At 41.2% G+C, this 21,322-nt stretch overlaps 1 protein-coding gene across 1 annotated transcript in view; it reads right to left on the reverse strand.

The window, feature by feature from the left end:
- LOC119781157 overlaps positions 1-21,069 on the reverse strand; it is a 30,245-nt gene extending 9,176 nt beyond the window's left edge. Inside the window, exons 1-4 of the mRNA XM_038281537.1 lie at positions 20,979-21,069; positions 4,065-4,365; positions 3,361-3,389; positions 206-277 (exon numbers count right to left, since the gene is read on the reverse strand). Of these exons, the coding sequence (XP_038137465.1) occupies positions 206-277; positions 3,361-3,389; positions 4,065-4,365 (402 nt within the window). The 5' untranslated portion in view covers positions 20,979-21,069. The remainder of the gene's footprint in view (positions 1-205; positions 278-3,360; positions 3,390-4,064; positions 4,366-20,978) is intronic.
- Between the last annotated feature and the right edge of the window lie 253 nt (positions 21,070-21,322).

Below are 21,322 nucleotides of genomic sequence, written 5' to 3' on the forward strand. Positions count from 1 at the left end.
TCAGAACAAAGAAATTCATCTAGATTTGTACTGTGATTGAACATTATATAAATATGGTATACATATCTGTAAATAATCCTAGGCTTTTTACTTTCAGACCTGAGTTACTGGGAAGAATATGTTTTTTAATGAGCTGCTGAATGAGAAGTTAACTCTGCAGACTTAGTCAGTAGTTACAGAAAAGGACCCTGAGATATTTTTCTACCTGTGGACTTTGAGTGACTCCAGATCCTCCATCTTGCTTCTGCTCAGGCTTTACTGCTACAGCTAAACCAGTCTGTAAAAAGCAGAAACCACAAGTTCAAAGCCCACAGAAGATAAAGTGTTTGATTGGCAGAAAGGTGGATGGATTCTTCTGTCAGTGCAGATAATCTGTTCTTGTTAGGAATCCAGTTTGTGTGGGTTGTGTTTTTGTGTCTTTCTCTTCCTCCACCACCAGGTGGTGCCCTGTTCTCGTTGGTCCTCTGGCACACCTGCGGCTGGTTGGCTCATCACTGAGGACTACTTCAGAGGTGGACTGTCACTACCTCGACCCTAGAGTGTTTGCCAGTTTTGGGTACTCTAGCCAAGCTGAGATTAGCTGAGTCTAACTGAGTCTCTGTTTCTCTGAGTCTAACTGTGTTTTTTGTCTTTGCCTTTCAGCAGGAAGCCATCCTGCAAGCTGGATGTTTTTGGCCTTCTTCCCCTAGAAGGATTGTTTGAGTCTCACACTGAGCAGGGGATTAACTACCACAAGTTGCGTTCAAGACCTCCTGGATTTCAAGTTACAGTCCGCTCCATACTGCCTCAGAAACCAACCAAGTCTAAACCTGTCCGCCCTCTAACGAGCTACTCCCTCTGATTAACCCACACAACACTGGATTCTGGAAAGAAAGTTTTCTCCACAACGTAAGTCCTGTTTTCTCTGTTTACCTCCATGGTTCATTCAAATAAACTTGTTTAACTTTTCCCTTGTCTCTCTGAGTTGTTCTCTGCATTTTGGGTCAGATCTCTTAAATACATCATGACGGTTCTCAGATCAGAACCTGCTGGAAACCAAAAGGACCTTCCTTCAGCTGCAGCCCAGGACTCTGGATCTCCCTCTACCAGAACCTAAAATCTTTGGATCTGGTTTTGTTTCTCTTATAACAGCTGAAGCTGATTACATTCAAGATTTCACATCAAAGTTAGATTTTAACCCATTTAGGCCGGGAAAGCATTACCGCATATTGGTTATTTATTCCCCAGTTTTATATTGTTAAAACACTTTACAGTATTTTATTGTTTATATATTTAACTCTTCCCTATTATGTTATTCTTATACATTTTTCTAAGGTCCACATTTGTGTGACCATTTTCAATAATCTTTCTGCTGCTGTAAATCTTCCCATTGTGGGACAATAAAGGGATTTTCTATTCTATTCTATAAAAGGGGTAGAAAGATATAAGTAAATCTAAACAATATATTTACAAAAAATATATCTGCAAAATCTCTAATATTCAACAACAAAAAATACAAAGTTAAGCATATTGTGCAAAATAGCAATAAAAAGATAAAAATCCTATCAGATTTATAGTCCCCACCCTGCAAATATATTAGTATCTGTCCTTAAATTACAGCCAAACCCATTTACACAGTAACAGATTAAAACCTTTAGATAAACCAAACATTACAGCCACATATATGACTCAGTAACCATTAAAACAACTATTTTAATTCATTTCAGACGGAACTATTCACAGAGTTGTATTATATTAAACTGAACTTCCAATTTTCACCACTGTTCGGCGCCAAGTAACCTTTCCTCTGATCACAGCTTGCTTGGTCTCGCAATGAATCCTGGGATATCCAAGAATACCGAGGATACATCGGACCCGTCCTTCAAATCGGGCAAAAAGAAGGACGCATTTTAAGGCCGCATAACGAGGACTCTTGGAATCCGACCAGACCTCGGCGCCGCGCTATGACGTAATCAGCCTTCGAATCCGGTCTTCTAAGGATGCGTCCTAGGTTTTCGAACAGAGCCTCTGTCTCTCCAAGTCATCGTTCAAAGTTCCCACGGATCCTGAACTAACCACTGATACTTCCCTCTTCCAGTACCGATTCAACAGTACACTGTGTTTCCTGAATCCAACCCCCGCTTGTTTTATCAATAAACCTGTTCAACGTCATAGCACATTATGGGGTAACTGTAATAATAATGGAACTTTATTGATCTCACGCTGGAGAAATTTACCTCTTTAACCCATCCCCTTGGGGAACAGTAGGCTGCCATTGTGCGTGCCCAGGGAGTAGTGTGGGGTTAAGGGTCTTGCTCAGGAACCCAGAGTGCAGGTTGTGGGGATCAAAATGGGTACTTGGACCATTCTCACGGAACAAGGGCAATGCTCTATCCCACAAGGCCAACACTCCCCCAAATGCCCCATGTGAAGGTTGAACTTAAGACCTTCATATTATGAGACTGACATGCTGCCAACGAAGCCAATTTTTGTTTAGGTTTCGAACTCGGGTCTTCCCCGGGACTACATGGGCACTAACAATTGCGCCACAAAAGGACACCATTAATAACAATGGAATGGTGTTTGAGGAGATAATGGAGATGTTAAATTTAGTGTGTTTAAATGACTAATGGGACAAGAGCTAACATTAGAAGTGGAACAGAATCAGAAATCTGTTCACAGGACCTAAAGGGATCTAGTTCCTTAGCCTAAATGGCCTTGTTCAGGTTCGGTGGTCAACCTCAACAGAAAATAACCTAAAAACTGTAATGATGAAAAATGGCCTAGAAAAACAAATGTTCTCTAAATTCTGTTTCTTACAGGAAGAGAAGCTGCTGAGGGAGCTGGGTCAGGAAGAATCCACACAGCTGTTGTTCTACCAGAAGGAGAACACCCCCCCACACACATACACACACACATCTTCCTATTTTCAGTTTTTACTCACTATAAAAATAATAACAGGTAGAATATACAGAGATGATTTGTTTATAGTGTTAATAAATGTCTGGTTTAGATGTTCAGTCAGAGAAGTTGAAATCTGGAAGTTTTGTCACCAACAGTTCAGTTATGTGACCTCATCCTTCATCAGGTGGTTCTGCTTCAACATATAAAGTATTAAAAAAAGAGTGAGTGAGCTGGTAAAAAAATCCTCTTTGACTCAAACCAAGATATAAAATGGTGAACCCGAAAAGCAGAAAACTGAAAGGATTTTACTAAACAGTTTGATTCTGTGTAGCAAAAACAAATCATCAGGTTTTCTCCTGAATTGGGTCATCGGATTTTAACAGAACAGCTTTAGTTCCGTTATCATATTTGGAAACTTTTACCAATGACCCAAAATAAGCATTTCCGTCAACATCATTAAACATTTAAAGGGCTAACCTGCTCGTGATGGCTCCTGGTCTCTGCACCTGTAAGTGAAATAAAATATGTTGAGATGTTTCATTGATCTTAAGGTAAAAACAAGCAGCTTTCATCAGAGTTCCTCTCAGCACTGCTGTGTCTCTGTCAGTCAGGATGAACCCGACCCACAGAGACCCGTTAGAACATGTGTGAAGCTGATAAATAGGCCTCTCTTCCTGTTATCTGTAGAGTTCCAGAGATGTTCTCTTCACTTAGCTCAGAACATCAGCAGAAAAGTCCTACAGTGACCCTAACCACACCCCACAGTGTGGGCACCTCCACCATGCTACGAGCAGGGGGAGGTTCTGCTAAAGTGTTTCTTTTTGGGCTATGGTGTTGTCTGACCATGAAGTTGGTGCTGAGGACCAGAATCTTCAACCATGATGGAGAATATATCCTGAGATCGCTTTGACTATTTGTTACTGAAGCTACTAAATGCAAACAGTATTTACTGACCAACATGAAGGATGGAGGATCTTAACCTGACCATGAAGCTCAGCTGGTGTAAAAAACACCATCAACAGCTTCTGATGTGGACCCAGAAACCTCCACCAACCATGGATCTTCTCATTGTTCTCCTCAGAAACAGGAAGTCAGGAGTTCATAGAAACATTTTAACCAACATCATAAAGGATCAGCCCTGGCCATGATACATTCTACAGCTCCAATAAGTGGGAACTCACCTTCTGCCTGGTTTTCTTGGTTTATTCGCATTTGTTCCACAAAGGGACGCAGCAGGTCATGGACATCAGAGTTAATTGTTATTGCCTGCATTGCTTTATTGATGAAGAAGATGGATCCCTTCGTGCCAAACTTCTTAATGAGCCTATTAGGAAGTTCTTTCCTAAACATCTCAGTGACCCTTGTCTGTGAGGGACCTTTATTGTTCTTAAAGAATTCCACCATCTCCTTGTACTGCTGATCATCCAGCATCTCAAAGATCTTGGCCATGGTGCTTTTCCATTGGTCTGTGATGTTTGACATCTGTGGTGCAGAGGAAAAAAAAAAGTTAAATTCTCTCAAATTTCAAGCACATGTTATCTGAAGGCTCTTTACAGAAGTAATTAATTCAGTCACACTATAGGTTTAAAGGAAAAAAGCTGATTGCATCCAGTTTTTGACTTTACAGAATTCTCTTCTTGTTGGGATCTGGAGCTGTACCACCTTTCTCCAGCAGAGTTCGCTGTGGATCCTCCTGAGCTGAGCCTTCGACACACCTGAAGCCCATCTCATCATCAGGAGGATCCTCCACCATATAAGCAGTCCTCAGACCTCGCATCAACGCTGCAGTGTTTATCCAGTTTGGTTAGCACCTGAGCCTCACTACCTCTGTGAATTCTTTGTTGCTTCTAGTCTCCTAGTTGGATTCTAATTCCCTTTTTGTCTCTGCCTACAGGAAACCAGTTTTTGTCCTGTAACCTCTGGATGAGCTTAACCTGTCGAACCTGCCCTCTGAGCCAAACCTGAAGAACCTTCTCTGGATACCCATGCTGCTCTGGACTAAGAGCTGGAAAGCCAAGGTCTGTCCTAACGTTAGATGCAAGACGCTGAACCTGAAACTGAACTCTGCTGAATCAAACAGTCTCTGGACCCAACAGTGCCTCTCTCAAAGCCAAACCCGGATTCTTCAAGGTAGATCTAAGAAGATAACATCTCCACATTCTTCTGCTACGTGGCTAACTGAACTGTCTCCCTTTCAGTATCCTGTGAACCAGATCCCCAGACGTGAACCAGTACCTGACATATTTCCATGTGCTTGTGTACAATAAACATTGTTAAACTTTTACTCTAGTTTCCGTCTCCGTGGTGTTCTGCATATTGGGCCTCTCTGAACCAATCATGACACTTCTCCTGGGTGAGCAGGTAGAGACAGAAGATATTGGCTTGCATTGTTGACTTTGCAGCAATCTCTCGCGCTGAGCATGCATGCAGTGACAAAAAGGAGGAACATTTTTATTTAACCTTTTTTTTTTTTTTTTTTTTTTTTACATGTCCTGTAAGTATAGCTCTTATGGTGGTCATCCGAGTACCAATATGGCATCTGCCATCCCGGGAACTTTGTTATAAATTTCTTTGGAGTTATTTCACATTGAATGGACAGCGAGAGAGAGATTTGAGATTTTAACAACTCATTTATTATCAATAAATTGACATAGTATCACAAACTATGTAACAGAAAAAACAACAACAAGAAACAAACACCAAAGAATATATTACATTAACACTTTTCCAAAAATTAGTTCTCCTCCTACCACACTACAAATTACTTTCCCATAACTCCAGATGTGACAGAAAGTATCTAAATCTGAAACTGATCTGTAAAAATTAAATTCAAGTATTAGCCTAGACTTCACCAAGTTAATAAACAAAGAAACCAAGTCAATATTCAAATCTTCCACCACCTTCCTCTTTCTACTTATTTACACGGCCATTTTTGCCTGTCCTAACAAGAAATTAATCAATTCACATTTGCTCTTTTTTTGGCGTGTGAATCTAAAACCACAAATAAATCCATGTTTAGTGAACATTTCACCATATCTGTTGAAAATAGTTCTCAAAAGCACAAAAAGAGCCGACAGACGAACACAGTCAGAAAAACAATGAAACACTGTTTCTCTCTGTTCAAAAAATGGACATTTATCTTCTACAGAAGGATTAATAACAGACACAAAAGAATTAACAGCTACAATACCATGAAGGATTCTCCATTGTAAATCTGCATGTTTTTTCGTTAGTGGAGGCTTATACAACGATTTCCATTCAGGCTTGAATTCAGGTTTTAAGGAGAAATGAGTTCTCCATACTGTGTCACTGCGTCCATTCAGTTTGTGTTGATTGAGAGTTTTAACAATCATTCTATAGAAAACTTTTCCAGAAGCTCCTTCCAGGGAGATTCCTTTATTGTTCACTGAATCCAAAAAAGGGCCAGAGCAGTTCTTTATTCCAGGAAACAGTTTGAAGGATGGAAAAGGATCCAAGTGATTTGGTGACACAGAACCCTCATGATAATCAGCCAAAAGTGGACACTCATGGTCACTTAACTTGTGCTTCCAGTAGCACAAGAGCTGGCCGACAAATCGAACAGACTTTATTCCCAAACAGGCAGCGAGCTTAACAGGATCATCCAGCCGAGGTCCAGCCAGCTCCACCACCCTCCCAAGGCAATACACTTTTGCAGTGTGGAGCAGTCTGGGGCAGGTTGTTGCCCCCCAAGTAGGAAAATCCAACAAACTCCCAAACAGAACCGGTTCCTGGAGCAGCCAGTGTAGAGACTCAGCCTGCTGTTGTCTCTCCTTCCTCAGCAAAGACCACACAGAGAAAATACTCTTGTAAAAAACTGGAAAAAGAGAAGAGTTTAAGTTGCTAGAGTCCATCAGAAAGAGAGGCAAATCCAGACCCATGCCACCGAATCTCCGAAGAATGCAGCAAGATATACTCCTCCACACCAGATCTGCAGGTCCTGTGAGCAGTCTCTGAATAAACTGAAAACGAAAAGCAGCACCTCTGCTGGCCAGGTGGACCAGGCCTTGACCACCTTCTTCTCTCGGCAAAAACAGGATACTTTGAGGAATCCAGTGAAGTTTATCCCAAAAAAAATCTACCAGAACCCTTTGAACATTTGATAAAAGAGAAACTGGAGGATCAACACACATCAGCCGGTGCCACATGGTGGAAGAAACTAGGTTATTAATGACAAGAACTCGTCCTCTATATGACATTTTAGGTAAAATCGACTTCCACTTCAAGAGTCGACCCTTAACTTTATCCAAAACATTTTCCCAATTTTTTTTGCACAAACTTTTCATTACCCAAGAACACACCTAAATATTTAAGGCCACCCCTTTTCCACACTAAGCCTCCAGGCAGACCGAGTTGATCCCCCAACCGACTTCCTACAGTTATAGCCTCACTCTTTCTCCAGTTTACTTTTGCAGAAGAGATACAACCAAAATGAAAAACAGTATTGACTAAAACATCAGTATCTTCCTGTGTGTTTACAAAAACAATTAAATCATCAGCATAAGCTGACAATTTTAAAGAGACATCACACCCAGGAATAGAAACACCACATAAATCTTTCCTCAGCTTATGAAGCAAAGGTTCAATGGCCAAAGAATAAAGCATCCCTGATAAAGAACAGCCTTGCCTCACACCTCTTGAAACATTGAAAGGAGCACTTAAGCCTCCATTTATTTTAAGTACACTCGCAATGTCATGATATAAAACCTGGATCATAGCTATGAAACCAGGACTGAAACCAAAAGCAGCCAAAGTTTGCCACAAATACTGGTGTTCAACCCGGTCAAAAGCTTTTTCTTGATCTATAGAAATCAGACCAATATCTATTCCCAATTCAATTCAATTCAATTCAGTTTATTTATATAGCGCCAAATTCACAACACATGTCATCTCAAGGCACTTTACAGTTCAACCAGATCATACAGTCAAATTGATACAAAGTTTTCTATCTAAGGAAAACCAGTTGATTGCATTGACTCATTGACTCAAATACAATCCCCCACACTAAGCATGCTTGTAGCGACAGTGGAGAGGAAAAACTCCATTTTAACAGGAAGAAACCTCCAGCAGAACCAGGCTCAGTGTGAGCGGCCATCTGCCGAGGCCGACTGGGGTTCAAGGAGACAGAAGCAGAGATACAAAAAGCAGCTGTAAAAGGCGGCCCCGTCCAGGAAACACACAGCCAGGCAGACGAGCCCCAAGGCAGCTCCCATGCCAGAGGACGAAGAGAGCACATCCACTCAGTCACGGTCAGAGAAACAGGACCACACTGGAAAACAGGCCGATCTCCAACATCTATTAACAAGGGTGTTGATAGAAGCAGCACAGCTGATGTTTTTTTCCAGGATGACGTCACAGCCAATGAGCTGGAGATTTCCAAAACATCCCTGATTAAAGTGACGTTATCACTTATCAACCTGCCAGGCACACAATACGTCTGGTCTCTGTGAATAACTGTAGACATAACTTCTCTAAGTCTGGTAGCCAAGACTTTGGAAAATATCTTGTAGTCCGTAGAGAGTAAAGAGACTGGTCGCCAGTTCCTTAGATCCTGTAAATCTCCTTTCTTTGGAAGCAGAGTAACGACTGGCCGTCTGCAGCTCAGAGGCAGCCAACCTCTTTGCAGGCTGTCTGTGATCACGTCCAGCAAGTCCTCACCAATCACAGACCAGAAGGACTTGTAGAAGTCAACAGGAAGACCGTCCATGCCAGGGGATCTACCATTCTTTAGGCTCATCAAGGTAGCATGCAATTCATGCAGTGTGACCTGAGCCTCCAGTTTTTGATTGGCTTCAGCATCCACCTGAGGAAGTCCTTCGTAGAAACCATCGCTCACATCTGGATTCAGCAAATGTTCACTCTTAAAAAGGTCTTTATAGAAACTGGCAGCAAACTTACTGATCTCAGAAGAACCTGAGATAGTAGAACCACAGTCAGTCTTTAGGGAGTGAACAATCTTTCTTTGTCCATTTTTTTTTCAAGACCAAATCCAGATCTCTGTTACACTTAGGAAGCGTGATCTGACCAGGGCTCCTTTTGCTGTTGTGCCCAACAGGTTGGCCAGAACGGCCTTTTTAGCTTTGAGGGAATCTAAAAACCCTCGATTTCCTGTAGATGCTGCCAAACCCTGCTGCTCTACTATCTGAGTCTCCAAGTCTTTCATAGATCTAGTTATGTCTCTAGTGACATTGCGAGTGAACTGTTGACACAACTGCTTAATTTGACATTTACCATAATCCCACCATTGTTGGACACAAGAAAATAAAGATTTTGATTGTCTATGACTGAGCCAAAAACACTCAAAAGCTTCCCTAAAAGCTCTGTCGTTTAAAAGAGCGGTATTAAAATGCCAGTAGACACTCTGTAAACGAACATTTTTTTAAAATACAGAGCAACAAACCAGACAGTGATCAGAAAAACTAACAGGAATTATTTGACAATTCTTAAATACATTCAGATGATGCCTAAATGCATATACACGGTCTAATCTTGCTAAAGATTAAATATTATCTTTAGAATGACACCATGTATACTGTCTCTGATTTCTGTTGAAAGCTCTCCACACATCTGAAAGATCAGAGGCTGTAGTCATCTGCCTAAGCCTCCGAGAGGATTCAGCATGAGGCTCTAAGTGGTTCCTGTCAAGTGAAGGATTTTCAGTACAATTAAAATCACCACACAAAAACAAATAATCATTATCACTACAATCATTTACAGTGTCCCCTAAGATGTTCAGTAGAATCATTCTATCAGTTCCTTTAGTTGGAGCATACACATTAAGAAAAACTAGATTCACGTGTTCATATTTGGCTTTGACTTTCAATAAATGACCTTTACTTATCTCTTCTGTTTCACAAGAGATAGGCAAAAATCTTTTAGAAAACAAAATCCCCACACCGCCACTACGACTCGATTTGTGACTGAAAAAAACCTCCCCTCCCCATTCCTTCTTCCAATCGCTGTCGTTATCAACAGTGCTATGCGTTTCCTGAATCAACATTATATCAATTTTCTTTAGAGTCATAAATCTAAAGAACTCGGCCCTTTTCACTGCATCTCTGGCACCATTTACATTTAAGGTGCCTATTTTGAAGTCACACATAGAGATAAAGAAACAAAAGAAAAAGCACAAAGAAACATAAAACGTTTCTTTAAATATCCTCATCTTCATCAGCAGTAGTTGCTTGGGCTCTGACTTTCAAAATCAGTTTCCTTAGGCGATAAATTTCTTGATCTGTTAACACGTCATCAACAAGATGTCCAGTTTTCTTTGTTAAAGGCCGAGAGGACTCAACAAACAGTTTTAAATCTGGAAAATATTCCTCCACATTAACCCTCAGCCCTTTTGTTATTTGTAAAAACTTCTTAATTTCAGCAGGATGATACAGATTCTGTTGATCCTGGCTCAAAGGCAAGCTACTATCAGACTCCAAACTGTTATCTCCTGCTTTGTTTGCTCTCTTAGCTCTGAGAGCTTTAATGCTGCTGCTTGCAGCCTCAGAACTTTTCCTTTTTTGGGACAATTTCAAAAAATCCTCATCGAGCATACTGTCATCATCACAAAAGCTTTCACAAAAAACTTGATCAGTTATTTCCCCTGAGTCTGCATGAAAACTAGTCACAGGCTGATCCTGTTTCATCTCACTGTCAGTGATATCAGCATCAATAGAATGATCACAGTCTATCAAGGATCGCACTGTTCCTCTGCAGGACCAGCAGAAGGATCTTCCGGAGCCCCAGCTCCAGCAACGTCAACACCCGAACCGACTGCCATGAAATCAACAGTTACAGCTTCACCCTCTCCCACGGCACCACGACCCGCATCGGCGGCATCGCGTTCCGCAACGGCGGCACCGCGGCCCGCTTCGGCGGAACCGTGTTCAGCATTCACCAAGCGTGTGTTTTTAAGTCTCTCTGGGCACGATCGGATTATATGACCTTCTGCACCACAGCCAAAACATTTCATATTCTCGGAGGAAGCAAAAACCATATAATTAAACCCATCAACCCTAAAATTAAAGGACAGGTTAAGGTCGGTAGCTGTGTCTTTTGGGATCATAAAAACCTGTCTTCTGTGACACACGAAATGTTTGAGAAGCGGAGATTTACAGCCCAAAGAAACCATCTTTATGGGTGAAACTAGTTGTCCATAACGGGACAGCTCTTTAGCAAGGAGATCATTTTTAATAAACGGAGGTGCATTAGAAATAATAATCTTTTTAGCTGGTGTAACCAGCGGGAGAACCGGCGTGAAGGTGTCATAAATTACCACGCCCCTTTCAACCAAATCATTTACTTTAGATGTTTCATCAAGAAAAATCACAATCGCTCCACTCATACGAGAAGCAGATTTCACACTGTCACAACCCACCACTCCTCCAGCGGCTAAGGCTGCCTCCTCCACTGAACAATTCTCTGTCGGTATGAGTTTGACAGCATGCTGACGTGTCAACTTTTCAAACTCTGCACCGCCCTCCACCACAGGCATGATGCAAAAAACGCCAAAACGCCAACGGCAACGCCAGTGAGGAACAACCAAAAATCAACTTAAGCATAGAAAAAAACAGTATGTAGAAGAAGGTGCTTTTAAAAAAAAAAAAAAAAAAAGCACCTTACGAAGAAAAGGTAGAACACTCAAAAACCACTCACTCTGACACTCTGGTCTTAAGGTCCATGCACTCCGCCATTCACTAAGAGAGAGAGAGAGAGAGAGGGGGGGGGGGGGGGAATAAATGGAGAGAAGTGAGATAAAAATAGAGAAATTTAGGCCCCGTCCACACGAAGTCAAAATGAACATGAAACGCTAATATTTTCCAGAACGTTTGTCTTAAAGATGGAGACGTAAAATAAATGTGATCGACCACATGAATGTATGAAAACACTGCAAAATGTATGCCAGGCCTGTAAGTGGCGCTGTGGTGCCAAAGCAAAAAAAAAGGCGAAAACAGGCAACGAAATGTTGGGCTTTCGCAGTAATATTTATTCAACAACCAAACCGGAAAACCGGAAAATGGCCCTGCGGGTCCATTTTTGTGCTTCAGTCAAATTCAGGTGCTGAACTATGTCGTCGATATTGCTCTGTTCTTCCTGGAGATATTCCAGAAGAAGAAGATTCTGTTGTAAGCCCGACAGCAGGGTGAGTAGCATGATGGTGAGCAACCATTCAACACAGTACGGCGCCATTGTTGTTGTGATACTGTGTCGCGCATGCGTGTTTAGAGGCGACGCTATGACGCATGCGTGTAAGAAAAAAAATGCGGTCAGAGCTTAAAGATGGAAACGCGAAAACGGTGTTTCAAAATCTTCCCACTCTGAAGGCTTAATAAAAAAAAGATTGTTTACAGACCCCCGAAACGCCGGCTTCGTGTGGATGAGAGGCTGGTTTGGTGAAAAATTTGTAAATTTAGGCCAGAGTGTGACTTCGTGTGGACGGGGCCTAATACAAGATAAAAATTCCTTTTTTGTCCTGCAATGGGCATGTGAAAGTGGCATAGTCACAGGTAGAATTATTGTTCGCGTTTGGCAACAAATTTAGTCAGTTTTTTTTTTTTTTTTCAGTCTTCCACCAGATGGTGTCACTGAGATCATTGGCTAGTAAGTAATTGTTCACAGCTGCAGACAATTAGTTTCATCAGCTGAGGGGTATAAGAGGGGTCTGTTGCCAACACTCTGCCTGATGCCGGAGTCTTAAACCTAGTGGAAGTGGTAAGGCCTTTGAATTTTGGTCGCTCCTGGTATTTGTCTGTGGAAAGAACCTCACTCTGTGGGGTTTTTTTCTTTTTCCCATGGAAACAATGAATACTGACACCTGCTAGACCTCTAAAATCCCAACAAGCAGCCTATTAGACAATGGACACTGATTTGATGACCCTAATACAATAATAGTATTTAAGTTATCCTGTGTTATATTGTATTATTTCATATCTTCATTTGAATTGAAAATATCTTTGACATATTTAGATGCTGTGAATAAATACTGTGAACATTAATTATTACAGCAATATTTAGGTAAACATGTAAAATAGGATGCTTGTGGACTAGGAGTTTTTTTATTAAAAAATTAACTAACGAATCTGGCCTTCAGACGATGCAGCCACTGAATTCAAACTCAGCAAGAGTTTGGTGTTTGAGGTCAACGCATCCACTGAGGCGCATCGATGTTGCTAGATCCATCATTAGCTTTCAGATTCGGACCCAGCTCACAACTACTGGACTCCAAGAAATCCTCAGCAGATCTTCCCTGTAATCTCTGCTATCAGGACTCAGGCTGGCAGCTCCATTCCTTCCTGGACCAACTCATCTGGTCCAACCCTGTCTGCCCTCCAGCAAATCTGGTTGTTTTTCCACTCAATTTTATGATTCATCTGTAACTAGAAATCCCACCGTCACCACCACAACCACAACCGAGTAAACCTATCTGAAACCATCACTTCAGATCCTAATAGCAAAACACTAATCCTTTGTTTTTCTTTCTGAGGACCGTAAAACGCCCCCTTCCTTCAACCAAACCAACAAGAACAAAAAAATAATTATTTTGACCACTAATCCCTAAAAAAATATTAAATTCTAAAGTAAAGCAAAATCTGGGACTGAAACTAAAAGTGGAACTGAAACATTAGCAGGCCAACCTACACACAGAAGATATCAATTAGATGAGCACCTTCAGTAGCCAGGTAATAAGGGACTGCCTTTAACTTCTGTAAGGTGAAAACAGTCAACAGCATTCTATGCATGACTCTAGAAATGTGTTATCAACAATAATCAAAAGGAGGAGTCATAATTAATTCTAAACACACCTCACGCTCAATGTTAAACATACCTCTGCGGGAATCATCATCCTGGGATCTGATCTCCTGAGTGATCTACATGCTTTTAAATGTAAACACTGATTACCTGTCTCTCTAAAAAACCAGCTGTGCTCTGTCACAGTGTCTTCCATATATGGGCAAGAGGAAGAGTGCGCAACAGTATACCTCCGGGACAAAAAGCCCTGGCAACATATGAAACTGATTTCCATATGCTAAATGTGTCCAATCACATCGTTAAGAAAATAAATTTCATTTTATTAACTAAACTTAAAATTTTACACACATTAAACACTGAGTGCATCTTCTTAAAATTGATTAAGCTAATTCATAGCAGATGTCATGAAACTGAAAACTCAGAGTTCCCGAGTTTGTTAAACCTGCTTCATGAAATGGATCCCACTTTCTGTAGGTGAGCTGTTGGGTTGAAATTCACTGCTATTCTATATTTGGGGAAAATTCTTCTAAGTTTCTCAGAAATTCCTGACAAATTAAGTTATAATGTTTGCGCATCTCATTGTTTTCTCCTCTGTGTTGAAACCCATGCTGTTCTTCCTGCTAGTTGTATTGACTAACTTGACAAACCTATGTCAATTATGTTCATGTCAACCATTATTCCATGTTCAATTCAATTTTCAATTCAGTTTATTTCTATGGCGCCAATTCACAACACATGTCATCTTAAGGCACTTTACAGTTCAACCAGATCATACAGTCAAATTGATTCAAAGTTTTCTATCTAAGGAAAACCAGTCGATTGCATCGACTCATTGATTCGAATACAATCCCTCACACCAAGCATGCTTGCGACAGTGGAGAGGAAAAACTCCCTTTTAACAGGAAGAAACCTCCAGCAGAACCAGGCTCAGTGTGAGCGGCCATCTGCTGAGGCCGACTGGGGTTCAAGGAGATAGAAGCAGAGATAAAAAAAGCAGCTGTAAAAGGCGGCCCCGTCCAGGAAACACACAGCCAGGCAGACGAGCTCCGAGCCAGCTCCCATGTCAGAGGATGAAGAGGGCACATCCAGCCAGTCACAGAGAAACAGGACTACATTGGGAAACACCCTGGTAAAAAAAAAATGTGCTTTATTGTATTTCAAGTATATTCATATTTCCTATAGTTTACTGAAAATGTACTTAGACAAATTGTACTTTTTGTAAATATATAAAAAGTATACTAACATTACGCTTTCATGCTAATACTTTTAACACACTTTAACATAATTACACTATGTTACACTTTATAGAAATATATTATTAAAAAAGTATACTTTAAGTGAAAGTTATGTGTAATTTCTAAAGTGTACTTATTTTAAATTTGTTTTTACATATATTTTTGCTATATTTTAAATTGTATGCTCAAAGTTGTCATTGTAACGTACATTGAAAGCATATTTTAAAAGTACACATTTTAATATCGACACTGTAATATTAAGTTTGAGTGCATTTTAAGTTACATTTGAATCTAATTATGAAGTGAAGTTATATACGCTTGTACTTCAGGTAATTCTTTTGGAAAGTGTTCAATAGTATAACTACAAAAATGCACTTAAACCCTATTATGCAATTTTGTGCTGTGTGTAAAGTACACAGATAGCAATTATTGCAGTTGTTATGTAATGTTTAATAAGTTTTGAAAAAGAAATATGATACAATACATCTTACACACAAAACCACATTGAACAAAACACTAAATGTTCACTTCAAAAGTACAGGTGCACAAAAATGTGTGTTCTGCTGAAAAGCAAGTGGTTTAAAGCTGGTGCAGTGCTACATTATGATCTAACAAATAGCATAACCCACATTGCAACAGAAAAGTTAATACTGGCCAAATGCAAAAGAAATAAACTTAACACATTACAATTGTCTCAAGTGTTCAAAAAAGAACATTTCATTAGTATTGTTTAATGGATCAAAGCAGGGCTACTGCAAACAAGACCAATTGGTGAGTGCACATATTTAAAAGTCGCTGACAGCACTTCATGCATATAGGAGTGATATGTGGAGGTTGTTTGGCCTTGATGTCTGTAAAGTAGTAGCTCCCCAAGAATTTTAGTCTTGGGGAGTTTTTGGTTCAGTACTGATATCAGAATTCCCATAGACTTTGAATGCACCACACCTGCACAGCAGTTAGTCACGGCTCCTCCCTGCTCAGAGCTAGCGTGCTTTTCTTTTAAGGCCTTGGTCTGCATGGAGAGAGGTAACTTTCAAAACATTCCCATTTGGTTTTGAAATCTTAAGATATCTGTATAAAACGCGATTTTGATTATTATATTTGTATTGTAGAAACAGGAGATGTAATCGGTTGAGCAGGAAGATTTGCTGTATTATTGTGTTGAAGAATATCCTGGTGAGTTCACATGAACCTGTGAATGAAATATATATATTTTTTGAGATGTAAAACCAGTCAGGATATAATGTTTTGTAATATATGTAATTTTACTAGCTCTTTTGATTTATTGAATGCATTAGCACAGTGAGAAGGAGGCTAACACACCCCCCATGTGCTCTTCTAAAAAAGAAAATGCACTTTCAAGCTAGCTACATCTTGTGTGATGTTGCTGTAAAACCCCCACAAGGGGTTAACGTAAAATTAACCCTTCATAGGTGTCCTGTATGATACAGTTGGTTTATTTTCATGTGCTATGCATTTAAATATTTTGCAGAGATTTACTTTACCTGTTTTTGATTTAAAAGAGCTGTGTTGTATAGACCTCTGTGAACAGTGTTGTGCCTGAACGCGTTCATTGAACGAAAGTTCATGAACTCGTTCATATTCGGGCGAAGGTGAACTGAACGTACTGCATTACTGCCTGATGAACGTTATTGTGAACTCGTTCATTCTGGTGTCTGTGAACGACACGCTCTCTCAGTTCAACTCCGTTCAATAGGTTGCCAGATTTCTATAGAGCCCTCCAGGCGAAACCCCGGCTAAATCACACCGTAAACAGGCCTTAATATGTAGCGGGAAAAACACCCAATCTGGCAACACCAGCTACCAGTGTCGTAGCCTACAGCCGCGTGCGTCATCAAAACAAAATGCAGCGTGGAAGCCACAGCAGCATGGATGCGACAAAGCAGCAGAATGATCACTTAAAACAGGTTTATGACCAGGTGGTCGGTGAGGATGATGGCAACAATCTTACATTTCTCTGCAAACTTTGCCCGCCGGCTTTCAGTTAAAAATCCGCACTTAAACCTGCCTAGTATAATTTTCCACGATTCCATTATTCCTTTTTAGTATGTACTGAAATTAAATTTCAAATGGAAAAAATAATAAAAAAAAACAAAAAAACATTTGCACCTTAAAGACTACTTTCCTGTTTTTCTTTTAATAATTCCTCATAAAAAAGACCATTCAAGCAGCACATTTTTTCGGATGTTTTTGAGAATATACTGTAGGGGTGAAAGCTGCAGCTGCTACTAGTGTGAAGTGAATGGACAGCAACAAAGCGTTAAAGCTGAAGTCTGAAAGTTTTTAAAAATCACTTTTTTGTCATAGCTAACCAGCTAATCACAGCTAACCAGACTCCACTCTGGCAAAGCTGCGGGCCCCGATGGTGTACTCCCCTGGGTGCTCAAAGCTTGTTCCAACCAGCTGTGTGGAATATTTAGCCTAGTCTTCAGCCTGAGCATGCTCCTCCAGAGAGTACCCGTGCTGTGGAAGACGTCCTGCCTCGTTCCGGTGCCAAAGACGTCGCGCCCTAGCGACCCTCAGGACTACAGACCGGTAGCACTGACGTCCCATATCATGAAGACCTTTGAGAGGCTAGTCCTGGAGCAGCTAAGGCCCATGGTCAGGCCCTTCACTGATCCACTACAGTTCGCCTACCAGCCCCGCCTGGGAGTTGAGGACAGCATCATCTTCCTGCTGAACAGAGTCTACAATCACCTGGACAAGCCAGCGAGCACAGTGAGAATCATATTCTTTGACTTCTCCAGCGCCTTCAACACCATCCGCCCGGCTCTACTAGGTGAGAAGATGACTGTGATGCAGGTGGAGGCCCCCATCGTGTCCTGGATTGTTGATTACCTGACGGGCAGACCACAGTATGTACGCCTACAGAACTGTGTGTCTGACAGGGTGGTCAGCAACACTGGGGCGCCTCAGGGGACTGTCCTCTCCCCCTTCCTCTTCACCCTTTTCACCTCTGACTTCAGCTATTGCTCTGAGTCCTGCCACCTTCAGAAGTTCTCTGATGACTCAGCAATTGTTGGCTGCATTGAAAAGGGTGAGGAGAGTGAATACAGGACTTTGGTGGGCAACTTTGTCACTTGGAGTGAGCTGAACCACCTGCAGCTCAACGTGACAAAGACTAAGGAGCTCATAGTGGATCTGAGGAGGAAAAAAACACCTCTGACCCCTGTTTCCATCCAGGGGGTTCCTGTTGACACTGTGGAGGAGTATAAGTACCTGGGAGTGTACTTTAACAATAAGTTGGACTGGACTAGAAACACCGAGGCGGTCTACAAAAAGGGCCAAAGCCGACTATTCTTCCTGAGGAGGCTGAAGTCCTTTAACATCTGTGGGACCATGCTGAGGATGTTTTATGAGTCTGTTGTTGCTAGCACGCTCTTCTTTGCTGTCACATGCTGGGGCAGTGGGCTGAGGGCCGCTAAAAACAACAGACTGAACAAACTGATCAGGAGGGCCGGTGATGTTGTGGGGGAGCAGCTGGACACCCTGACCACCGTGGCAGAGAGGAGGATGCTGTCCAGGTTTCAGTCCATCTTAGACAATGACTCACATCCTCTCCACGACCCACTGGTCCAGCAGATGAGCTCCTTCAGCAGAAGACTCCTCCTACCCAGATGCACCACAGAGCGCCACAGGAAATCATTCCTACCTGTGGTCATCAATTTATATAACGCCTCCCTCAGGTTTTTCAGCATCCCCCCCCCCCCCCCCCCCCCTCTGTAATTGACATTTATGCACTACTTTTGCACGCCACCTATCACCTTACTTGGATTTATTCACTTTAATTGGACTTTTCACTCTATTTGGATTTAGGTTTTTACATATACATAGATATACGTACAGATATATATATAGAAGAGCTATATGTGTATATATATTTTATCTCTTTTTATTCTTATTTTTTATCTTTATTATATTGTATAGTTGGATGTGTGTATATATCATGTAAAACTGTAACTAGAGCGTGTAACAAAAGTAATTTCCCTCTGGGATTATTAAAGTATTTCTGATTCTGATTCTGATTCTGATATTGGCTAAAACTGTCCCTATGCCCAGACAGCAGTACATGTGATATGTAACCTGTGAAAAAAACTGCTTCAATTGGTACCGCATACTGCCTGTATTTCAATCTGGAAAGAATAATTCGGGACGAGTCAAAACAACCAATCACAGCCAGAGGAGCGTCTGATGGAGTGTCAATCACAGCTCCCCCCCCCCCCTTCTGGTCGCATGCGGTAGCCGCGCAGATGCTGTGAGAGGGGTGGAGCTTGGAGGTGGGGCATGAGTGAAGCAGAGAGGGTGGGGGAGTGGCGTGAAACCTGTTTTTCTTCAAATTTTCAGCCGAAGTCTACTCTCTCCTCAATGTTACAGACTGCAGTTTTAAAGCAACAATGGGGAAATGCTGTCCCCTCAATGCTAATGTAAATCGTGGTTGGATAAGGATTCAAAACTGGATATGAAGATGAAATGTGACGCACAGTTTCAGTGTTACAACTGATAAAATAATTGCTGTCTGTGGTTCTACAGTAGGCTATGGTGTAATAGAGCAAAATAGGAAAAAAAAAACTATGAACTAGTTCATTTTTTGGAACTGTGAACTTAGTTCAAAATTTTGAATTATGAACTATGAACTGAACTAGTTCATTCGTGAACTAGTTCACGTGGAATGAGAACTTTCCTAACACTGTCTGTGAATGACTTAACGATGTCATGCATGCCAGAGGGACATTTCATTGGTTGGAAATGCAACGGAGGAACGGGGAAGAAGGGTGTAGTAAAAGACGCAGGAGACGGAAAGGGAGAGAGGCTTGTTTTCTTCCCTGTAAGGGGGAAGTCCGATTCAGCTCTGCTAGGTAAGAAAAAAATAAGGTAGAAAGAGAGACAGTTTGCTCGGAGGGAAAAACTCTGCCGGAAAGCCACTGGAGTTAATACCTAATATGCGGGGCATGTTCAAGGGACATAGTTGCATTGAGTGTTTTAGTTCATAATTTACACGTTTGCCGAGTTGATGAGCCTCAACCCAGCTTGAGGGCAGGCCGAGAAAAGTTAGCCCCTGCCAGATGCAGCTCGGAGCTACTCAGTTAGCGCCCTGGTTTCCGAACAGCCAGCAACGCTGCCCGGATAGTGCCCTGGTGACCAGGGAAGCCAGAGGCTCCTCCGGCGACTAGGCAGGGACCTCATCATCAGCCACCCGGCCGGACATCTTGTGCGGCTCGCACACAGTTTTTTTTGTTTCGCTGGAAGACTGTGACTTTACTGTGAGTAAAGGACATTTGGAAAAAGGATTATTTCTTCAGCTAACACAGCTAACAGGCCTGCAACGATTTATTTTGGGGGGTATTTTATTGTATGTGCCAGCTATTTTGTTCAGTACCTGCTCAGGTGTTTCAAAGTTTTTGTGTTAGTGTGGCCACACGTTTTTTTTCTGTCATTTTAAGAGGTTATTTGCCCTTAGCGGCTGAGGAGTATTTTTTTTTTTTATTGTGGGGTTAATGGGGAATTATCGTTTGTGTTATTCAATGTGTTTAAAATAAATGTTTTATTTGAAACATATATTTGAGTTTTGCCCACTCACTGAATAGTTTCATATTTTGAGGTATAACTACAGAGAGAACCCCACCACACTTAAGTGATCATAGGACATGATTCAGGTTACACTCAGAAAAATCTTTAATCTTTTTTGGTTTGCTGATTTTCCATGTTCAGACCCTGAAGATTTCTGACTATTGAACCCCGCTCTAGATTTTCCAGTAATGTATGACACATTTTTCTACGATCTGTCCTGGTGACATAATTTCAGTGCTTATCAGAGACTACAAAATATCTGAGCGTCTGTGGACGGAGGCGGCTTGTTGATTCATTCTACCTGAAATGTCTGACAGAGGGCAACAGTTATATAAATGCTGGGTTGGGCTTTTGTCCTCAATTATGTATTGTGCTTTCCTGAAGAAATGTGAACTGAAGAGTTCCTCTCTGTGAGCTGAATTTACGGAATACTTTATGTTAAATAAACAAAATGGTTACTCAGTTTTGAATAACATGTAAAAAGGCCTGAAAAACTTCTAAAATCCTTACCTTTGTCTTTTCTCAGGTGAAATTCTTCAGTTTTCTTGGCCTGTCGTTTACTCTTGCTTCCCAGGTTTGATTCGGTTTGGTATCAAAGGTCTTGTAGCTCATTTAATTCAGTGAAGTCACACCCTAGGTAAATAGTGACTCACCAGTGTGACGTAAATGTTTATATCTGCTGTGCAAAATAATATCCTGCAGACAATGAATAAATGATTAACTAGAACTAGAGTTATAGTTAATTATTTAACTTATTTGAAATCGGAGGTGAAATCAATTTAGTGTTCTTAGTTAAATAATTGTAGCTTTAATTTGCTTACTTATAGGGTTTATGCCTTTCACCTCTGGATGGT

The sequence above is a fragment of the Cyprinodon tularosa genome, unplaced genomic scaffold (assembly GCF_016077235.1).
Source record: "Cyprinodon tularosa strain WSP-4 unplaced genomic scaffold, ASM1607723v1 ctg172, whole genome shotgun sequence".
NCBI classification, from domain to species: domain Eukaryota; kingdom Metazoa; phylum Chordata; class Actinopteri; order Cyprinodontiformes; family Cyprinodontidae; genus Cyprinodon; species Cyprinodon tularosa.